Source organism: Typopeltis vanoorti, chromosome 5 (assembly GCF_054136105.1).
Source record: "Typopeltis vanoorti isolate ZY-2024b chromosome 5, IOZ_Tvanoo_1.0, whole genome shotgun sequence".
Lineage (NCBI taxonomy): Eukaryota > Metazoa > Arthropoda > Arachnida > Uropygi > Thelyphonidae > Typopeltis > Typopeltis vanoorti.
Window position 1 is genome coordinate 49,905,084 of NC_143553.1, and position 21,688 is coordinate 49,926,771.

The 21,688-nt window shown below is 34.8% G+C and overlaps 1 protein-coding gene across 1 annotated transcript in view; it reads left to right on the top strand.

The window, feature by feature from the left end:
- LOC150106394 (uncharacterized protein ZK1073.1-like) overlaps window positions 1–21,688 on the top strand; it is a 247,633-nt gene that overhangs the window by 198,726 nt on the left and 27,219 nt on the right. The window contains exon 8 of the mRNA XM_090392419.1: window positions 2,064–2,141. Coding sequence (XP_090248545.1) covers window positions 2,064–2,141 — 78 coding nt within the window. The remainder of the gene's footprint in view (window positions 1–2,063; window positions 2,142–21,688) is intronic.

Consider the following 21,688-nt stretch of genomic DNA (forward strand, 5'->3'; position numbering starts at 1 on the left):
AATTTTGTAACGCGATTTTTATTTTGATTTCACTTAAAAAATGCAAATGCAAAAAATGCGGTAACTGTGTTGTCTACTCAACACCAAATTCAAACTGCTAAGAACTGCTTTTTTATGTGCAGTCAGTTATGTAATTCGGGGAATTCCCAATAAATAAAATTCGTAAGAATTTAGAATTTTCTTAATTGAAACGAAATCAGAATTCTACAAAATTCTCAGAATTTTCTTAATTGAAACGAGAATGCAATTCTACAAAATTCTCAGCATTTTCTTGAATTACGGATCTTTCCTAACTTAGACTTTAGGTTGGTCGCGTAAAAGTGAATAAAAATCGCGTAAAAATTATTTTTGATATCCCAATTCGCGTACCTCCGATTTCGCGTAAAAAAATTCTCATAAAACGAGGTTTAGGTGTATCTTTATAACACCTTTATCTTTCTTTAAATGCATTAAAACACGGACATTTCTACATATTAAAGGTGTTCACGAAACAGTGTTGTGAAGACGTGCTGTAATAGTGGAACTGATTCAAATTCTGTCTAGGATTATGAGAACAATTACAAGGATTACTAAATAATTTAACTAATTTAATATAAATAACCAAATAGTTCGATTTGAAACTTGCACATCATCTTCAGTGTAATTGACATTCAATAAGGCAGAAAAATGGATTTCATTAAGCGCTTATCAGCTAGGATTTCATAAACGATATGCTATCATGGTCATGGTATAAGTAGATATAAAATCCATGCATGTACAAAAGATTAATGGCATCAGTGAAACGCTTCTCAATCAAGAACACATCATCTGCTGCTAGTCCGCTCAGCTTAAACTAGAACTGGACAGTACCCGAGAAATCGTGCAGGCAGAATGGCTTCTCGAAGAAAATCCACCTCAGAATAGACTTAAAGTCTGTTTCTAATAACGCCGGCCATGTACACAGAGTTTTTATTCTTAGTCTTATCCTTATTAGCTTCACACGATATTTTTTGTTAATGTATCGATTTCATAGTATCATATCTACTGTGCCGTGACCACGCTAGCATGCGGCTCATACTCGCTTATGAAATACATTGTCGTTATTCTACTTTTATGAATTGTCAGTTATGTAACTGAAGATGACCTTTAAGCTTCAGATAGAAATATTTAGTTATTTAAATTAGTAATAAAATTTGTGTCTACATGTTCTTTTAGTCTAAATTCAGTTCTAAATCTGCGTTTCAGTTAGAAAAAACAATTGACTATAGTATTATAGTGTAATGATAACGTGTAGAAGAAACAGAGATTTTGTTTCACAGAACTCGCAAATTAAATAAAGAACATGTGCGGTTCAGTAAAATAGCATACAGGTTATATCAACAGCTCAATACTAGTATAAATTAGGAATATGACAAGCCAATAGGCTCGTCATATAGATCATAATTTTATTTCATTAGTAAGCTTCATTGATAAATAATTTTTCCAATTTTTAATGCAAGACGTTCGGTCCTCATCATACAGAGAAATAAAATATAATATGAGAATAGTGTTCTGTAATTTCTGTTCTGTAATTTCTCATAAATTCATCGCTTTAATCCATCCCTTAGAAACAACTATTCAAACAGTGTGTTATAATAGCTATCTAAAATTACCTGTATTTTTATGTAAACAAAGTAAATAGATAGAGAGGTACATTATTCAATCAAATGTTAATTACATTAGTTAGTTAATCAGCTATAGAGAGCAACAGAGAGTTAGCAGCAGTTGGCTTATAGCTCTAACTGCAACTTTTCGAAAACTTAATTAAACACCATACAACTGCGTTCATGCTTTGGATGCATTCTGTATAACTGAAATTCATAACTTTAATCCATTTTTGATTATACACTTATGAGAAAAAATCTTGGGTAAGTTCTACCTACTTTCCAAAAATTTACCTGAATGTAAAAATGTAATTTATATACTTTTAGATTAAATTTTTATTCTGTATTTGACAAGTATTATATTGCGATTGTAAAGCCTCATTTATAAGAATTTATTATTTATTGAATTTAATGACAGATGTCTTCTTTGTGTGGTTGCAGATCATGAACTGGAAACTGCAGAACGTCGGTATGAATCCATCAGCTGAACAATATCTTGTACTCCACAAATTTGGAGCGGTAAGTGTCACTGTTTTTGACACCATCAGTTAGTATTAAGTTAATATGGCAAATGTTTATTTTCTGAGAAAGAGGCTACTGACTGGAGACAATTTTAGCGTAATTCTCTTTAATATATAAGTTTAAAGATATGAAAAAAGTTAATGCGTATGCTTCCTTTAATATTATGGTATCATAAGTAATGAATGATAATGTTATGAATTAGTGCACAGCGGCATCTCTCCAATGATGGCATCTCTTTGGGACAGTACATCCTTATTAGTTTATTAGTGTTTTGTTTATGTATCGAAAAACATTGGAGCTAAACACATGTCCTGCATCATTTATACAATAATCATCTCTTAAACACAGTTCGCACTTATCCCAGTGCGTGGAAACAATCTCACAGCCAGCCTGTTCCTAGAAGTCTACCGTCAGACTATCGACCAATCGCCATCGCCTCTGTCCTCTCCAAAATAACAGAGCAAGTTATTAATAGCCAAACTTCTCCACTACTTAGAGGCCCACCAATTAATCGGCAACCACCAGGCTGAATTCCGCTATTCAAAATCCACAGCTGTCCTCTTACCTTACATCACCCACCATTGGATACATCTCTTGATATTTCCAGAGCTTTCAACTGTGTGTAGCATCGAGGACTATTAAGCAAACTGCAATTCTTTGTTTCTTCTGCTCTGGCCGTTCTCTGCGAGTCATGGTAGATGGCTTTCACTCCTCGAGCTTTACTACCAATGCATGACTTCCTCAAGACTTTGTCATATCACCTACTCTTTTTCTCTTGTACATAAATGATCGATTCTCAATCATCACTAATCCTATACACAGCTTTGCAGACAATAGGAATCTATATTCATCCTACTAATTTGACAAACCATTCAGTACGCTGACATTCGAAGTTTCAAGATCATCTACAACCAGTGCCTTAAATATTGATCTATATATCATTCTTCAATGGATCGAGTAAAATCTAGTCACGTTCAATGCCACCAAAACACAGTCTTGCCTTTTTTTTATCGAAAAGCATATCTCAGCTCTCCTACCTTTACGCCCAAAAATACACAAATCACCACCACACAAGATAAAATCTCGCTCTGCTTGAACTAACATTTATCTTCAGTCTCTCCTGACAAACACATCCCATCAGTAGCTTCCTCAGCATCCGAAATAACTAGGCATTCTCTAGACATGTCCTCCTCTTTCAATTTCATTTCATCCACCTATGTCTTCTGAAAGCTTTCCTCATGAAGTATTCCCAAACTACAACCTGCAAATAAGTCAATAAACTTATAAATGAGTCCTCATCTGCCCACACACACACACACACACACACACACACAGCCCTTTATCCCTTTATGTGTTTATAGGTCTTTCATGGATGGGATTAATATATTAAAAAGCAATAGTATCCCACCCACGCACGCGCGCACGCACGCACGCACGCACACACACACACACACACACACACACACACACACACACACACACACACACACACACACACACACACACACACACACACACACACACACACACACACACACACACACACACACACACACACACACACACACACACACACACACACACACACACATAAACATTATAATGGCTTTTCAAATCAAGGTGAATTACCGGTATCATGCAGATGTGATAAAATTCTTCATCCTGTAAACTGAGGTTTTTCATCCCAAAAAACAGGTAAATCGACTATAAGAACATGCAGTTAACAGGGAAGACAAACAGAAAACTTAAATGGGAAACTATCGGACTGTAAGTCTGACAATAGTGGTGGATAAAATGGTGGAGTTTCTTGTTACGGACAGCGCGCTGGGAGATTTAAATGTCGATAAAATTGTAAGCGACTTGAAACACAACTATGTTACGAGCAAGACATGTGTATCAAATTTAGTAACTATGATACTACTCACTAAGGAATCAGATGAAAGATATATTATAGATATATTATCTATATTATATATTTTTTAAATTTAATTTAAGCATTAAATGTTGTATCGTACAATCATAATGGTTGATGACATATCACACAATCTAGTCGACCAACCAGACACAGAACTGGTTGTTCTAATGGATAACGTACCGGCTCCAAACCAACAGACTGTGGATTCGAATCATACTGTCGCATGGATGTTTATGCAACCTTTAGGTAGAAATAGTACACTATAGGCTTGCCTATAGTGTATTATTTCTACCTAAAGGTTGCATAACATTTAGGTAGAAATAACTACCTAAATGTTATGCAACATTACAAATTGGAATATAATGGCATTAAGATACTGAAGTGGTTAAGGAAATGGTTAAGGGAGAAAAAGCAGAGAATAGCCACAGTTATTGCAGGTCGTCTTTATTTAGTATTAAATAGTCATCGCCATGTTCAACATTTAATGAAAAATTTAAGTAAATATTCACACTGATCCTGTGGACCTGCTGTGGGATTCCACAAGGATCCATATTGCATTTAATGTTCTTATTTTTTTTACCAATAATCAATGTCATTAAACGTCTACTGTCTACATTTGCAAAAGGCATTCAAGTGAGAAGTCTATGTAACAAAAAATTAGAACGAAATCTTCAGGAATATTTCAATATTCTATTTTGTTGGTCTTAGAAATGGAAAATAAGACTATTCTGAATATGTAAAGTTCTGCATTTGGATGGGTGTGGGTGTGTGGGGGAGCATCCTAGATAGACTACTACTTTGGAAAAAGCAGACTCAAAAGATAAGACAAAACTTTTTTTTGTCTTCTCAAAAGAGAAGACAAAAAAAGTTTTGTCTTCTCAAAATATCAGACCTTTTCCTAAAATATCAGACCAGTTTAGTCTGAATTTTTCCAGAAAATTTAGTAAGCTTGAAATTGCAAATAACATCCTGCACTTTATTTTCAGGAATTTGGATAATAAACATAGAGATGTGATTATTCTGCTGCACAAAACAATGCACTCAAATGTAAATTCTCTCTCTCTCTCTCTCTCTCTCTCTAAATAAATAAATAAATAAATAATAAATGTCAGAGCTATCAACGGAAAAACGCGGAATTGGCAGAGGAACTGGAGAAGTACTGGCATGCTGGAGAACGTGTAGCGAGCAACCAGATTCATATCTAGAAATGTAGTAGTAACTCTTTTAAACAAAAGAAAATAACATTTTCACTTGTTAGTTTAAAACATACAATACAGATAAGATAATAAGAAGGTATCCAGATTGAAGTTTATGATCGAAACGTTTGTTATGGAAACAACCAAAAGTGAAATTATAGTAATTTCTTCATTTAAGAAAAACTGCAACTAGATGGAATATTCTATTCAAATAAAGGATCGATGTAAGATATTCTTAAAGAACCGCACTCAATGGAATGAATTTTTGGAAAGTAGTGTACAGGTAGATACCTCAAACAGCTTCAACGAGGTTAATCAAGTGTTACTGATATCCAATTTGTTTTAACCGTACTTAGACACAAACTTATTAACTGTTGCTTTAATTACGTTGAAGTAATAATTTTATTGACTGTTGGTTTACTTACTTTGATTCACTATTTTTATTTGTTGTTTTATTTACTTTGATAGAATTCTTTAAGTAGATGTGGCTGAAATGCTAATACTTTGGTGAAATATTTTTATTAATTGATTTATGTGATCACCAAATGAAAGGAGGATTTCATTTGTGTTATGGCGTTAATATTATACGCATTGATTTCTAAAATCAAATTTTATACTAATATTAAGTGGAAGACTAACTTGATATTTCATTTTAAAAAAATATTCAAAAATCAGATACTAAACATAAGATTCCGTTGATAAAGATGCTCATCCCAGTTTGCCTTTTCACAAAGTCAAAAGACTGTTGTGATAGCGCAACAACAGATATATATATATAAAATATTTTCCTATTTATTTTCTAAAGCGAATATTCTCTATCAAATGCCTTTTGGTCTGATTTGCAGTAAGCTTCTCATAAATTTTTAAATAAATAAATAACTATCTCTTAGCGTGAGTGCAACGAGACGTAATATTTGTTTCCATCCTCAATTCAGAAGAATAATTTTGGAACCCACTGTTATCAATGGGTTCCACATTAGACTAAATTCTAAATTCCACAATTTAGAATTTAGTAGACCAAACTGTATTCGTTCTCACTGGCTTAAAGCGAAACTTTGACACCAAATGGTGGAATTTCATTGTACGGTGTCTATTAGTTAAACAAGTCCCGCTCTATTTTCGTCAGTGAAACAGGAAGACCAGAGAGCAAAGAAACTGAGCTACTGGAACAAGCTACAAATCATCTGCAGGATTCAAAATAGGCACCATCAATGTCAGAGCTATCAACGGAAAAAGTGGAATTGGCAGACGAACTGGAGAAGTACAAGGTCCACTTAAATGGATCAAAACACAGAAGAAAAAAGCAAGTGAGAATCATTTAAATAACAAATGCATGTTGTATTGAGGCAATAATGATTGGGGAAAAGAAGATGTTGCTAGAGTATTCAACACTAAACACAAGGATAATCTTCTTGAAAGCGTATGCAATATCAAGTAAAGTGATGTGAGTGAACATAAAAATGGAGAATTTGACAATGATATCTATATTGCTGATAGCGATATCTTCATTCAGGAAACAAGCGTACATAAGGGATTTAAAATAGGGAGTGATTACCATTTAGTTTAGAGCAAGATAAAATGAATATAATACCGAAAACAAACCGGGGTAAGAAAGTTATGAAAATAATCACGGTCCAGCAGCTTTCGGAGATGAACTGTACACTCAAATATAGAAATGTTATTCAAGAAAAAAATTAAAGAGTTTGAAGACAAGAATAAAACCTTGGAGACTCAGTGGCAAACTCTGGGGAAAACATTGAGGAAAACATTGATTCAGTCACGGAAGTATCAGATGAAGTTATCTGGAAGGATAGAAAAATCCACTCCATGGTAGACTCAGGAAGTTAAAGAGACAGTCAAAAATAAGAAAGTATTGAAAGTTCCAAAGAAATGAATAATCATATGCTCTGAGAGAATACAGAAAAAATGTCAGAAAGCGAAACAATGTGTAAAAGTATTTTTTTAAAAAAGTCATGGAATACTTTAATGAGCTTACAGAAGATAAATACCAGAATTGTGACAAAACGTTCTAGAGATTATTGAAAAGCTTAGAAATAGAGGATAGCACTCGAAATATAATCATAGAATAATAAATATGACATGAAAACTGAAGATAAAGATATTCTAAATATCTAAGGAATTACTCTGAAAGATCGCTAAATGAAACAAGTGATCGAACAGTGGTAGAAAATATTCAAGAGTAATATAATTAGGAGTGCATATCAATAATAGAGATAGAAAAAAGCTATCAAAAACTCTGGAAATGCAGCTGGAGTAGATAATATTCGATCAGAAAATTTCAAATATGTAGTCATAAAAGTTTCACAATTGCTGCACTGCACAATCCAGAGTCGTAATTCGTACTTTTTACCAAGTCATGGTAAGACGTACGAATTCCAGATGATTGGAGCAAGGCTCCCATGGTTCTCATTTATAAAAAAGGAAACCAAAACGGAATGTGGAAACTACAAAGGCATTTTTCTATAAGTGTTTCAGTTAAGATTTATGCAAGCATATTGGAGAAGAAGCTAAGAAAAGTTATGGAAGGGAAACCTTGAGAAAGACAAGCTGGGTTCAGGCAAAATAAAGGCTGGCAGGTCAGGTTTTCACTTTAAGACCAATGGTTTCGAAATCATGGGAATATAACAGGAAGCGGTATTTAAGTTTTATAGATCTGGAAAAGGCATATGACAAGATGGCAAGAAAAACTGTTCAAAACACTATTATACTCGTATATAGTGTAAACTGGGATATTAAATCGAACAATACATATTCTGTATTTGAGTTGTAAGTCAGTAGTTAAAATTGAAGAAGGTATAGAAAGATGGTAGGATATTAAATGATATTATTTGTCTCAGGTGTGAGACAAATGTGGGATGGATTCTACATGATATTATAATAGTACCAACTACATGAAAAGATTACGCCTTTGTCAACTTTCTATCACCAAGACAAGAGTATACATCATCTCAACTGTTATTCATCATAATATGAGTTAAAAAGAAAACACTTGATCAAAAACTAAACACTACTGGTAAGAGAGCTCAGAAATATTACGGGAGTGAACAGATTACATCAATGGCAGGATCATATAAGAAATGGGTATAATAGGAAATTCCTTCACAATTCCTTCAATAGTCATTTTCAGGAATTCTTTCAGGAGTGTCTACACACACACACACACACACACACACATACTTTTCAGCAATATGTGTGTGAGCAGACCTAATCTAAAGAGGTTTGGTCAGAATGGCAGAAGAAAGGTTAGCAGAAAACTTTCATCTTCCATTCTCCCGTTTTGCTAACTTTTCTCTCCCATTCCTGATATCTGGCTTTGGGATGGATTCTACATGATATTATAATAGTACCAACTACATGAAAAGTTTACGCCTCACCAATTTTTCTCCACATTGGTATATATCTCTCAGAACTCCGATATTACAAGATCTTTTATTTCGGTTATATGAGGCACGTTTAACTCTATCAGTCCTCCTAGATCATGATCTTCCATTGTGGGAGGTCTCTTTTTTTCCATCCTGGAAACAAACGTTTTCTTTCCTATTCTGTTTAAAAAGAATGGGAGAGGAAAAGAGAAGAAAGGACAGAAGAGGAATGGCGGGGGAAGAGCAGAACGATTCCTTAATTTGAGCTTCTTATCTCATCTTTTCTCCCACTCTGTTTCAACAGAATGGAAGAGAAAATGAGATAAGAATCATAGTTTAAGGAATAGTTCTGCTTCTTTACATTATCTCTGTACTTAATTTAGCATAAGTGTACTGAAATATTTGTATTTTCTTTTGATCGAAATGGCGGGATCGACTGTGACTAGATAAGTTTACTTCGATTTATATACAATGATACCTTCCATTCCTTCTTGAAAATAAAAGTAATTACCGTAAGCCTTCCTTATATTACTGGCTCCACTACTACTTTTGAGAATTTCGCCATTTATCTATCTTTATGATATATAATAACCAGCTCGAAAATACTTTATCTTTCACTACAAAATGGCATATGAGTTATTTATATCTTTTTCTGTTTCCTCTCTTAAAAATGTTAATTTTCCCTCCTGAGATGATCTTTCTGATGTTCTGCATGAACATCACGCCATCAGACTATATGAATACTATCATCCACAAATCTCTCCCTTGAATCAAACCATCAAACTGATATGAAAACTGGAAGGAAAGAGATTGGAACAGGTGACTTCGACCAGAACCGAAGCCTACGAAACATATGTTATCAATCTGTTTCACTTAATTCAGTAATATTTATTGCACTCTGGGAAATATTTTTTGATTCTAGCGTGAAAGATGGTGTGACCTCAGTCTACCGAATATATAAGGAATTTATTTATTTGTAGAAAGAGAAAAATATTAGAAGAAAGTAAATCAACTATCATTGTGAAATATATACATATATAGGTATATTGGGGTATTTTTCATTCATAAGAACAGATAATCAACTTTCACTTTTTCTTATTTAACATGAGCAATTTACATATTTGTATTTCAATTAAGATGTCAGCGTTTAATACATGCAGAATTTTGCATGAAACAGGAGATTATGTTACTGGACCTAGTTGAAGAGCACTGTATTCGATCCGTTCATATAAAGTAACCATGAACAATAAACATGCACTAAGCAGTGAATGCCTTACTAAAGAAATTCCTTACGATGTGAATAAACAAATGTTGCACTGTCTGTTCTACTTGTAGTCATCCGACTGTAGCTACTACTATCCTTTAAGCATCTGGTCTCAAAGATCAATACACTATCTTATTAAATATATCCGGAAGCCTGTACATTTCAACTCTCTCTAATACGAAACATATTAATATGGAGTTGATCGACCCTTTGCTGCTATAACAGCCTTCAGTCCTCTGAGAAGGAAGGCTTTATACCGAACACCAAATTTTGGTATATTACTGTGGTAATTCCCTTCTATTCTTACAGAATAGGCATTAATGAAATCGGTCACTAACGTAGGGTGACTCAGCCTGGGTAGTAATCGGCATTCCAATTAATCGTACACCTGTTCGATAAGATGAGATCAGAGCGCTGTGCAGTCCAGCCAAGTCCTTCAACACCCATCTCATCAAATTATTCCCGCACACACCTCGCTTTGTAGACGGGAGCATTGGCGTGTTGATACAGAAAAGAACCTTCACTGAATTGCTGCCACAAAGCATGAAGCACAGATTTGTCTAGAATGTCATCACAGGCCGCATCGTTAAGATTCCCTGTTAGCGGATCCAAGAAGTCCAACCAGAACCATGAAAACTAGCTCAGACCATGATGCCTTCATGAAACTTCACATTTGGCACAACACATTTGGGAACCCCTGACATCCATCGGACTGCCAAATGGTGAAGGGTGATTCATCACTCTAGAGAAGGCTTCCACTGCTCCAGAATCCAATAGCAGTGAGCTTTGCACCACTCAACCCTTTAACATCAGCAAGGACAACGCCATGCTTGGCGTTGTCCTTGCTGATGTTAGGCTTGTGTGCGGCTGCGTGGCCATTCATATTCTTCAGCTGCCGACAAACAGTTGTGCTGCTGGCATTGCTTGCAGAGGCATTTCGGAACTCGGTAGCGAGTGTTTCATCCGAGGACAGGAGATTTTTTCGCGTCATGCGCTTCAGCACTCGACAATCTTAATCTGTGGCCTACTAGGCTGCGATTGTGCCGTTGTTGCTTCCAGGCGTTTCCACTTCACAATAACATCGCTTACAAGTTGATCGAGGCAGCTACAGGAGTACAGAAATTTCCTGAACTGATTTGTTGCAAAAGTGGCATCCGAAGATTGTGTCATGTGGAAAACCACTGAACTTTTCAGCACCACCCATTTTACTGTTAATGTTTTGTCTACGATGAGTGCAAGATCGTGTGCTTCTTTTTATAACGGTATGAGCCATGGTTGTGATGCACATAGCATATCCATCACTAAGAAGAGGTGTCGGGTTAATTTTGATCAGATAGTGTATATGGAAGGTGCTCGAAGAATATTTAAACACCTCCGAACGCCTATGGAAAATTGCTAAACGATTTGGTAAACACACTAGATTTTCAACTTACAAAGAAGCCCCATAACCGTTTGATGCACTCTGCTGACAATACTGATGAATTAATCAAGTAGTGAACAGTGATGAAACACATTAACCCATTTGGACCCTTGAGTCAAAAAGTTCGAGCGTGCGAGGGAAGCATCCGGAGCTTTCCTCAAGACACTCCGTCGCAGAATACTCATCAATGTGAAACTGCAGTGAAATTTGAACAACTGCGTATACAGCCGTCGAGATTAAGCATCTTGGGAAACTAGCACGCGGACTCATACTACACGATAATGTGCGGCTACCTTTGCGCAGTTCGTTGAGAAAAGACTAATCAAATTGGTTGGAGTATGTGCGTGTGAACATTTTCCCTTCACTCACGAGGGGATTTACAGTCGATGTGAAAGGAAGCGAGCAGTTAATTAAGCTATTAATTCTGTAGCAATTTAAGGAATTTTTGTAGTAAGTCAGTCGCTGTCTGGATCAATGAAAAAATTGCTTTATAGATTATTTTGTTTTATATATAATTTACAACTTAGCTTGAAAATGTATTTAATATTTTCTTATAATCAATATATTTCAAAACATTTATTAAAATATAATTTGATACAACGTATTTGTATATTTTGTATATATAGGATTCTGTCACCTTATGACGAGACTCCTTATTTGCTTCCTGGTGACAGAGTGAAAATTCAATCGCTTTAAATTTATTAATATGAAAATCACAGTTTGATATATAAAATTTATTTTTAAATTTACTGAATGATATATTTTGCCAATTTTATTGATGTTAATTTTTTAATGGCAAATCAATGTCTATGCTATTTATGTATTATGTTATGTATACGATTTTTGTGTATAAATATACGTAATGCTTTTCCTGTACTTTGGACGATGAAAAAGTAATATTTTGCAACACGTGATAGGTTTAATTCTTTAAATATGTTCATTTTTTATCATTTCATACACTCCGGATTCTTGCAAACTGCAAATCTTCCAACAGGCTCACGATTATGGCTTTATGAATGTGCTAAAATATGATGAAAACAGTTATATGTTTGAAGCGTGTTTTTCAGACAAAAATATTCAGCTATGAAAAGTTGAATATACCAACGTGAAATACATTATGTCTCGGTTACATTATCCAGATGAGTTTCTGAGCTTGTCCGATGCTACGTAATATTCAGCAATATCAAACTGATACCATGCGTTCACTATTCTCTCCAAACTCTGAATTACGCCTAAATCTCAATACACTATTGCTGATATTAGCTGATACTCTTGTTAATGGGATCCGCCCTCCAACCAATTCATTATTCAACTCATTCAATTCACCTACCACCTAAAGATTCTTGTGATTGTTTTGGTAATAGATGAATTGCATCACCCAGTATGAGACTCCCCCCCCCCTCCTCCACTCCGATTGCTGAAGACCTAAGTAGCTTGAAGAAAAAAAAAAAAAGTTCCATGTTGGTCTCTAGAGCAGGGTACCGATTACCGAACCCTTTAACGTACTTATTTACGACAGGTTTACTACCATTCGGGACTGATGTCGCATGAAAAAAATTGACCTATCAAGTAATTTGACTTCGAAATTTCTCAGCTATAAATATAACTGATATGGGTTGTTATAAGTTTAAGATATATGCCCAAGGAACTGTCCTAAAATGACAGTCTAGTCCTTTTTTCCCAGCGATGGAAAAGCGTAAGAGTCTTCGCCATATCAAAAACTGAGAGAGAGAGAGAGAGAGAGAGAGGATTGTGACATTAAAATCAAACAAAAAAAGAACGAAAAAGGAAGAAAATGTTAAATAAATACAGAGCTTTTTCTTTTAAGATTTTACATAATGTTATTTTTGCATCTTCAATAACAAATTCAATAATTATAATACACACTATTATATTCTGAAATAAAACTAAATCAATAATCACATTCTTTTTATATTTAGCAATTTCTTTGAATTGTGTTTGCGAATATTTTGATAAGGTGCTATATCTCATGTAGACAAACGTTTCAAAGAAAACTTCAAACTTCTTTGCAAAATCCTTCTTCCTCCAGCGTCTAGTTAACAAATATGTTTTTTCCTAGACATCCTCATCCAGTAAAGTGTGACATCACTTAAAATTTACTATGTAAATGAATCAACTACACATACCGAACACTGAAATGGAAATCTTTATGCAGATGAACGTAAACGTCACTTTGATTCTTTAGAAAAACTTGTGACATTAAGATTATAATATACAAACACGTCTACACAAGAATGTTATATTTTAATTTGCCAAATATTTCAGTCTGAAAATAACAGACTATCTTCAGTGGCTACATAGGAACAGTTTTTTAACAAGGTGGAATACCAACAATTGATCATTCAAAAGTAGAATGAGCCGCGTGATGTTATATCGCTAAGCAGTAAAGAGAGGAAAAAACATTTTTTATCAGAGTAATGATTAACTTAAAGATATTAATTAATCATTACACTACACTAATTCACAAATTCATATAATAATCTTAATTTATAAATAACATTAGACTAATGTAAGAATTAAAGTCTAAATTTAAAAAAAAAAAAAAATATATATATATATTAATGTGTTATCCTGATTAAACTTTCCCATATTTTTGATAAAGATCTACAGTCATTTCGATTCAAATTAGGGCGTTGAAGTAAGGCCTCGGTACGTTCTTTAAATAAACGTTCAAATTTATAGCGACATCTGTGTAGGAGGAGAGTCTTGGACCAGAGGATGTTGTCGCTTGTCTCTATTCCGTGCTGAGCCAATCCAGACTTATCGGATTTGTTGTGCTGAATGTATGATTGATGTTCCTGAATTCTTTTTTCTACAGAGCGTCCTGTTTGTACAAAGTAGGACAGAATTGCAGTTACAAGGAATTTGATACACACCAGAAAGAGACGCTCTATAGAAAAAAGAATTCAGGAACATCAATCATACATTCAGCACAACAAATCCGATAAGTCTGGATTGGCTCAGCACGGAATAGAGACAAGCCACAACATCCTCTGGTCCAAGACTCTCCTCCTACACAGATGTCGCTATAAATTTGAACGTTTATTTAAAGAAAGTGCCGAGGCCTTACTTCAACGCCTTAACTTGAATCGAAATTACTGTATATCTTTATCAAAAATATGGGAAAGTTTAATCAGGATAACACATTAATATATATATAATTTTTTTTTAATTTAGACTTTAATTCTTACATTAGCCTAATGTTATTTATAAATTAAGATTATTATATGAATTTGTGAATTAATATCTTTAATTTAATCATTACTCTGATAAAAAAATGTTTTTCCTCTCTTGAAGTAAGGCCTCGGTACTTTCTTTAAATAAACATTCAAATTTATAGCGACATCTGTGTAGGAGGCGAGTCTTGGACCAGAGGATGTTGTGGCTTGTCTCTATTCCGTGCTGAGCCAATCCAGACAACTAAGACAACTGTTATAACACTAAGCGGTAGCTTAGTGATATAATATCACGCGGCTCGTTCTACTTTTGAATGATCAATTGTTGGTATTCCACTTGTTAAAAAACTGTTCCTAATGTAGCCACTGAAGATAGTCTGTTATTTTCAGACTGAAATATTTGGCAAATTAAAATATAATATTCTTGTGTAAACGTGTCTATATATTATAGTAAACGTCACTTCGCAGCGTATATGCAAAACTTTTGTCAGTAATCGTCAATAGTGTTGACCACAAATGCCGACCTGGTTGGCCGAGTGGTTAGTATATCTGCTCTCTAACCAACAGGTTGCGAGTTCGAATCCCGCTACGGGAATGGATATTTGTGGGATATAAGTGGCTTGAAAAAACTTCATGTTTGGTCTATAGAGTAGGGTTTCCGGACTATGAAGAAATAAATTTTAAAAAATTGAAAAAAAATCTTAGCCCACCTACGGTACAAATGTACTATAGGTTTACCAATAACCTTTCGTAGGTGGGAAACACATAAATAAAAATCTTTCGGTAAAGATTTTTTTCTGGCTTTGAAAACAGCAGAGCTGACTGTTTTTTCCAAAGAAAGGTGAGATATCCCGGACATATAATCAGTGGGAAAATAACCCACATTGCTTGACTAAGAAGCGTACCTGTGGTTCTAAGATAATCGGTCAGGAACGAAATCACCGTCGTTTGAGAAGGCATGTACGGACAAGCAGAACCGTGTGCAGCAATTTATCGAAGCATTTAATGAAGGCTGTTCCCGACTCATATCTCACCAAACTATGTGCAGAGTATTGAAGAGAATCGGTACCAGCAGTCGCATGCTTAATACGGAAATCACCGATTTCTGCGAAGTTTCTAATTCAGTGGTCGGTATGTGTAGTAGTCAAAACCGTGTACTTGTTACAGCTAAACGGTATTTGCTTGTTTACTATTCCTAAAGTATCGTTAATTTTCATATCAATGCGACTATTCATATTTCCAGAAAAAAAAATTTATTTAAGAATATCATTTTATTATTTAAACTTAAATTATATTCCAGTCGCTAAACTACAACTTAGACTTAAGAAGTTTTTGCTGTTGTTATTGCTGCTGTTTTAATCATTTTTGCAAAATAGGCTCAATTATTTCTCACTACCTAGAAAGATTTGCAGTGTGTACAGCTGCAGATGCAAACATTTCTTCATAATGCCTCATACATTTGTAAATGTCATCTGCAGCTGTCATCTAGGTTAGCAAATAGATTTTTTCCCCGAAATGCGTGCAAAACCGTTCCTAACTATTCAAATTCTTATTAGATGCGAAGGACCAGATTTCTTGCATAGGGAAACCAAAATCGGTAAACTTTCGATACCGTTTTTTAATCGAATTCTTCGATGCAGCAAATTTGGTTTGATACTACCTGTACATGTTCGCCAAGGATTTTGCGTGAAGTAACAATGGGATTTTTGATACAGCGTCAAAATGATACTAGAAGGAAATTTGCTGTTTTTCAGAAACTTTATGCTTGCCCATGATGTGTGATTTATTACTACTTCTAAAATGGCATTAGATATATAAGCATTTCATGACAAATAGTCACGAGGCTTAAGATTTTGCTTCACTATGGGAAAAGTAACTAACCTGACATATTCCTTAACTATTCGAAAGTGTGTGTGTGTGTGTGTGTGTGTGTGTGTGTGTGTGTGTGTGTGTGTGTGTGTGTGTGTGTGTGTGTGTGTGTGTGTGTGTGTGTGTGTGTGTGTGTGTGTGTGTGTGTGTGTGTGTGTGTGTGTGTGTGTGTGTGTGTGTGTGTGTGTGTGTGTGTGTGTGTGTGTGTGTGTGAAAGAGAGAGAGAGAGAGCTTGTTTATGGTCTGAAGGCACGGCCGCAGAACAGATAGTATACATAGTATACATGTAAGGGTTCAATGGCCATAAATATGAAAAGGCATTTACAGAATGCATAAATGGTTTGTGTTAACCATTTTTCCTGTTTGTTTGAATGCGCTGTCGACTTTAATATTATAAGAGAATATAGCCACCCATACTACCCTTTCTAAAATAGACAAAAATCATGCAAAATTATTTATTCTCTGTATAAAAAATCTGCAAATAAAACATTCAACTATATAGTTTTCGATTCTTTAGGAAGAAAACAAATCATTTAGCAAATTTCGATGGGCTCGTCAGGCAGAAAAATTATAAATAAATGTTTCATTGCTATATTAACAGATCTAAATAAAATTGACTGTCTTAATGCCAGTTGCAAGAATTAAATATTACAGGAAATGAATAAAAATAATATAAGGTGAAAAAAATTGCAAATTTGCAAGGATCAAAAATATAAAGAATTAATTAAAATCACTCAATTAAAATTAGTATAAGAAGTTTGCAAGAACCACAGTCCAAAATGCAGGGATGGCAACAAAGTATTTCATGTAAATTTATTGAAAAGTAATTTATACAATTTTCTTAATACGCTTGCTAGTTGTGAAGATGGTAACGTTTTATGTATATGTATGTGTTTGTCACGTGTTGTGTGTGTGTGTGTGCGTACACGTGCTTGAGTCTAACAGAGTGTATTGTTGGCACTGTCTTTTCTTCCTCTTCCATGTCTTGTGCCTTCCTATCTGTGGTCAACGCTCAAGGAGGTAAACATGAAGCTGCTTTGCATGTATATTTCAATTTCTCCTTGTTTAAAATGGAGATCGAGATGATATTTTATCGCATTTAAATATATGTGATAAAAAGCCCAAAAAATTAATATAAATATAAAATAAACTTATTATATTTAACGTATAACATAATAGCAATGCAGTTTTCTAGACAACCTGTCATCTCTGGGTAAAAAACACCAAGAATGATCTCCATTTTAATTTTAAATAATTTTCTGTATTTTGTTATTGTTTAGTAAGCTGATTTTATTGCTTTTTGTATCATCATGATAATACCGTATATCTATTATATACTGCATGCATATTTATTATTACTTGGTTTCTTGCAGATTCATCTCCGATAAGTCTAAATCATCACGCATCAGTATCTTTCTAACAGCACAATGCATTTTATAAATAACGAATAACACAATAACACATACTACAGTATGTTTAATGCAGCATTAACTAGAAATAAAACCTGTTCATTTATATAAAATATGTGAAAGTTATATCTTGGCTATAATAAGTTATATTGAAGCTTACGACTGATCGAAAATATGAAATTCTGAACCAATAAATACGAAAAATAATTCAGTGGGCCAAATAAGTAAGAAAATCAAATAGCAAGCCACACAAATAATTCTGATGACAATGTGGATATAAAAAAAAAAACAGAAAAAAAACTGCAATGAAAAACTAATCAAAACACCCATAAAAATTGAACTAAAACGTAAGCGAAGAACAAAAACTCACTCCAAAAACTCATTCCTATCCACTTCATCAATATTCGTGGTTTTAACTTATACATAAAAAAGTATTACCACAAATCGAAACTCCATGTTTTATTTTTAACACAACCATACTAGTGTCCTCAACCATTACTGTCCACCTCAAGTTTCCAACTATCTGTAGTCTGCATTACCTCTGCTATGGCTCAAACTTTCCTTGCTCCATTCGGGTACATTTATTTCTGTATCTGTCGCTCTCCAAATTCTAATAACCAGCCTGACCTTCTTTCATTATTTATCTTTGAACTTGATTATCTACGGTCGATATACCAAAACAGTCAATCGTCTCCCTTGCGAACTTCAAAGTCCACAACTCAAACTAGGTTGCCTTCTCCAATTCCATTGATCAAACTGGAAAAGATGACATATGCTATCAACAACAATCTTTATCAAACTTTTCACCTACCAGAATACCTCATGATCTCGACTCTCCAACACCCTTGTTCTCTCCTTAGCCTTATATATGTATATATATATATATATATATATATATATATATATATATATATATATATATATATATATATATATATATATATATATATATATATATATATATATATATATATATATAATACTGTAAATATTAGCTCTCCTCTTAGTAACTCCTATCATAACTTCGTCTAATCTCCTTCCTGAAGAACATCCTTCACTCATCCATTCTAAGTCTCATGTCCTCTGATATGACGGTGATTTCTGCTCCTCTTATCCTTGAGCTGATTACTGTTGTCGGTCTTGTAATACGAACATCTGTTACAACGGAATAACTGAAACAATTCCTATTGGAATATATGTCTTCATCTTCCACTTTACCAAATTCTTCCGAACCATTCTGCAAACTTTAGTTTTCCAACAAGTGTGCCAAGACAGTCCAAAAGAAGAATTCGATATCGCTAGAGGCTGGAAAAAAATCAAACGACAACTTAGCCTACACTGCAGTAAGCGACAGCTGAAAAAAGAGACTGCAGTCAAATCCAAATCAGATTTTGAATGGACCAAGTGCAGAAAAACGTACTTCCTACGTAAATGACATCTATCCTTCTAGTCCCTCGTCAAGACCACTGGATGCAACTTCTACTGATCCATTTCCATCTCTCACATCTGGATAATACTATTATAATATCATAAACGTAATGCTGATCTCCTTACTTCACTTTTCTCCTACAACTCCTGGATTGATGATCAAGACAAAAATGCTATCCTACTTTACCAAGAAATGCTCACTGCATGCTGTCTATAATCTTTCGCTAGAGAAGTAAGAGAAATATCAGAAGAATCTTAAATAGCTTGGATACTAACAAGAAGCTAACAAGTTTTCTTGTACTGACGATATATCCCAACTGTTATTAAAACTTGTGCTGTACAATTAACAATGCTATATCGATTTTACAATCTCTCATGCTCGTCTGGCATCTACCTTACCAACATGGAAACAAGCCTATATTCAACCATTCCAAAGTAAGGAGATAAAACTAGCCAGCAGACCACTGTCCCATTGCACTTCTACCGGAAAAAATGGAGAAAGTCCCCAACAGTTGCGTTTTTCATCACTTGGAAGCCAACTATTTAATATACTTTCCAGCAACACCTTATGATCAATGATCAAAAATCTTTGCAACTCGACTGCAAATTTTTCTGGTCGTTTTTCCTCTCTCTCTCTCTCTCTCTCTGTGTATGTGTGTGTGTGTGTGTGTGTGTGTGTGTGTGTGTGTGTGTGTGTGTGTGTGTGTGTGTGTGTGTGTGTGTGTGTGTGTGTGTGTGTGTGTGTGTGTGTGTGTGTGTGTGGGAGAGAGAGAGAGAGAGAGAGAGTGAGTGAGAGATGGTAAATTTCATTCTTCAGATTTCCCCACCAACGATGGAACTACCCTAGGGTTTCCGCAGTTCATCCCTATGCTCTTTATTCATAAATGACATTCAATCCCTACCCGCTAGTTCTATTCAGTGTTTACCGATATCATTATCTTCATTCTTTTGCATTTCACAAACCTAGCAATGCTCAAATATCTCAAGATAAAAAATGTTATTTAAAAACGAAACTCCTCTTAGTATTTTAATCGAATGAGTATGATCTTGTCAACTGTTCAAGCAATATCGAAGTTCTCGCTGCATCGTCCAGACGATGTACGGACGATGCAGCAAGGTCTCACAATTTTCTTTATATAAGTGTTTCATGAGATTATATTTATGGAGAACTTAATCAACTTCCAAAGGATTCGATGATTGGTGGAGACAGTGTGTTCTGTAAGTACCGACTGTTTAGGCTTATGGAATTTAATGTAGTCTATATGTTCATCACGATGCAAGGCTGCTGATCTGCCTGTTTGGCGAAAATACGATACCCAATGGCAAGGAATTTGATAGACTACAGGGTGGGGCCAAAGGTGGAAGTTTATCTTTTGCAGAAGTTAGAAAAGAAGAAATCTTGTTAATGGAACGAAAGGACACGTGTAGGTCAATAGATCTAAGTAGTTTGGCAATAACTGCAGAAACACCTCTAACATAAGGAATGGTAACAAGATGGACTATCTCAGTATCTTCACCAAGCCAAGAAAACTCTTTAACTATCAATTAATTTGTTGACATAAGATTTCCGTAAAGCCATTAGCAAGGAAAGTGGACATGTTGTGATGTATTTCTTGAGAGAGAGAGAGAGAAAGAGCGCAGCATTTCAGTAGAGCAGAGAAAGTGAGGTCGATGCACTAGTCTTAATGGTGCCAGATTTCTGACAAGCATAATAGTATGAAAAAGCATGAATGTTAACTTCGATATGGGTTTTCTTTCTAAAAATTGAAAAATAAAGGCTGCCATCTGGTTGCCAATGTAACAGGAAATCTGAAAAATGTAATATGATTGTCCTCTTCTTCTTCACGAGTGAGTTTGGGGTTTTATTTGATTTTTATGGAGCAAAGACATCAAAGGTCATACTGTGCCATGACACAGGTTACAGTAGGTACTATGGTAAACTGTTAGTAGGAAAATCACAAACATCCATGCCCTAGGCAGGATTCGAACCCGCAGCCTCTTGGCTGGAAAGCGGATACTCTATCCACTCGGTCAACAGGCTGGCTCTTCAATGGTGAACTGGATACGATGGCGAAAAGGTTGTTGTTATGGACAAACTCTTGTAGATCTCTAAGAGAACCATGCACGCTGCAAGGATATCATCTATATATCTGCATCATATGGACGGTTTGTGAAAGGAACTGTTCAGTATCCGTTGTTCCATGAAGTAATTAGCAAGTGCAGGAGAAAGAGGACTACCTATAGATGCACCCTCAATTTGTTCATAAAGCTTGTTCTGGCATGTAATGAACAAAGTCAAATAGGTGGACAATATTTGCCGAAACGTATTGTTTGAAGAAATCAAGTGTTTCATCCAAAAGAACATTTGAGAATAAAAATGCAATATCTAAGCTGAAAAGGAGATTACCTTTTCAGCTTATATAAATACCAATATCAGAGCTTCTTCTTCTTCGTAAAGAAGAA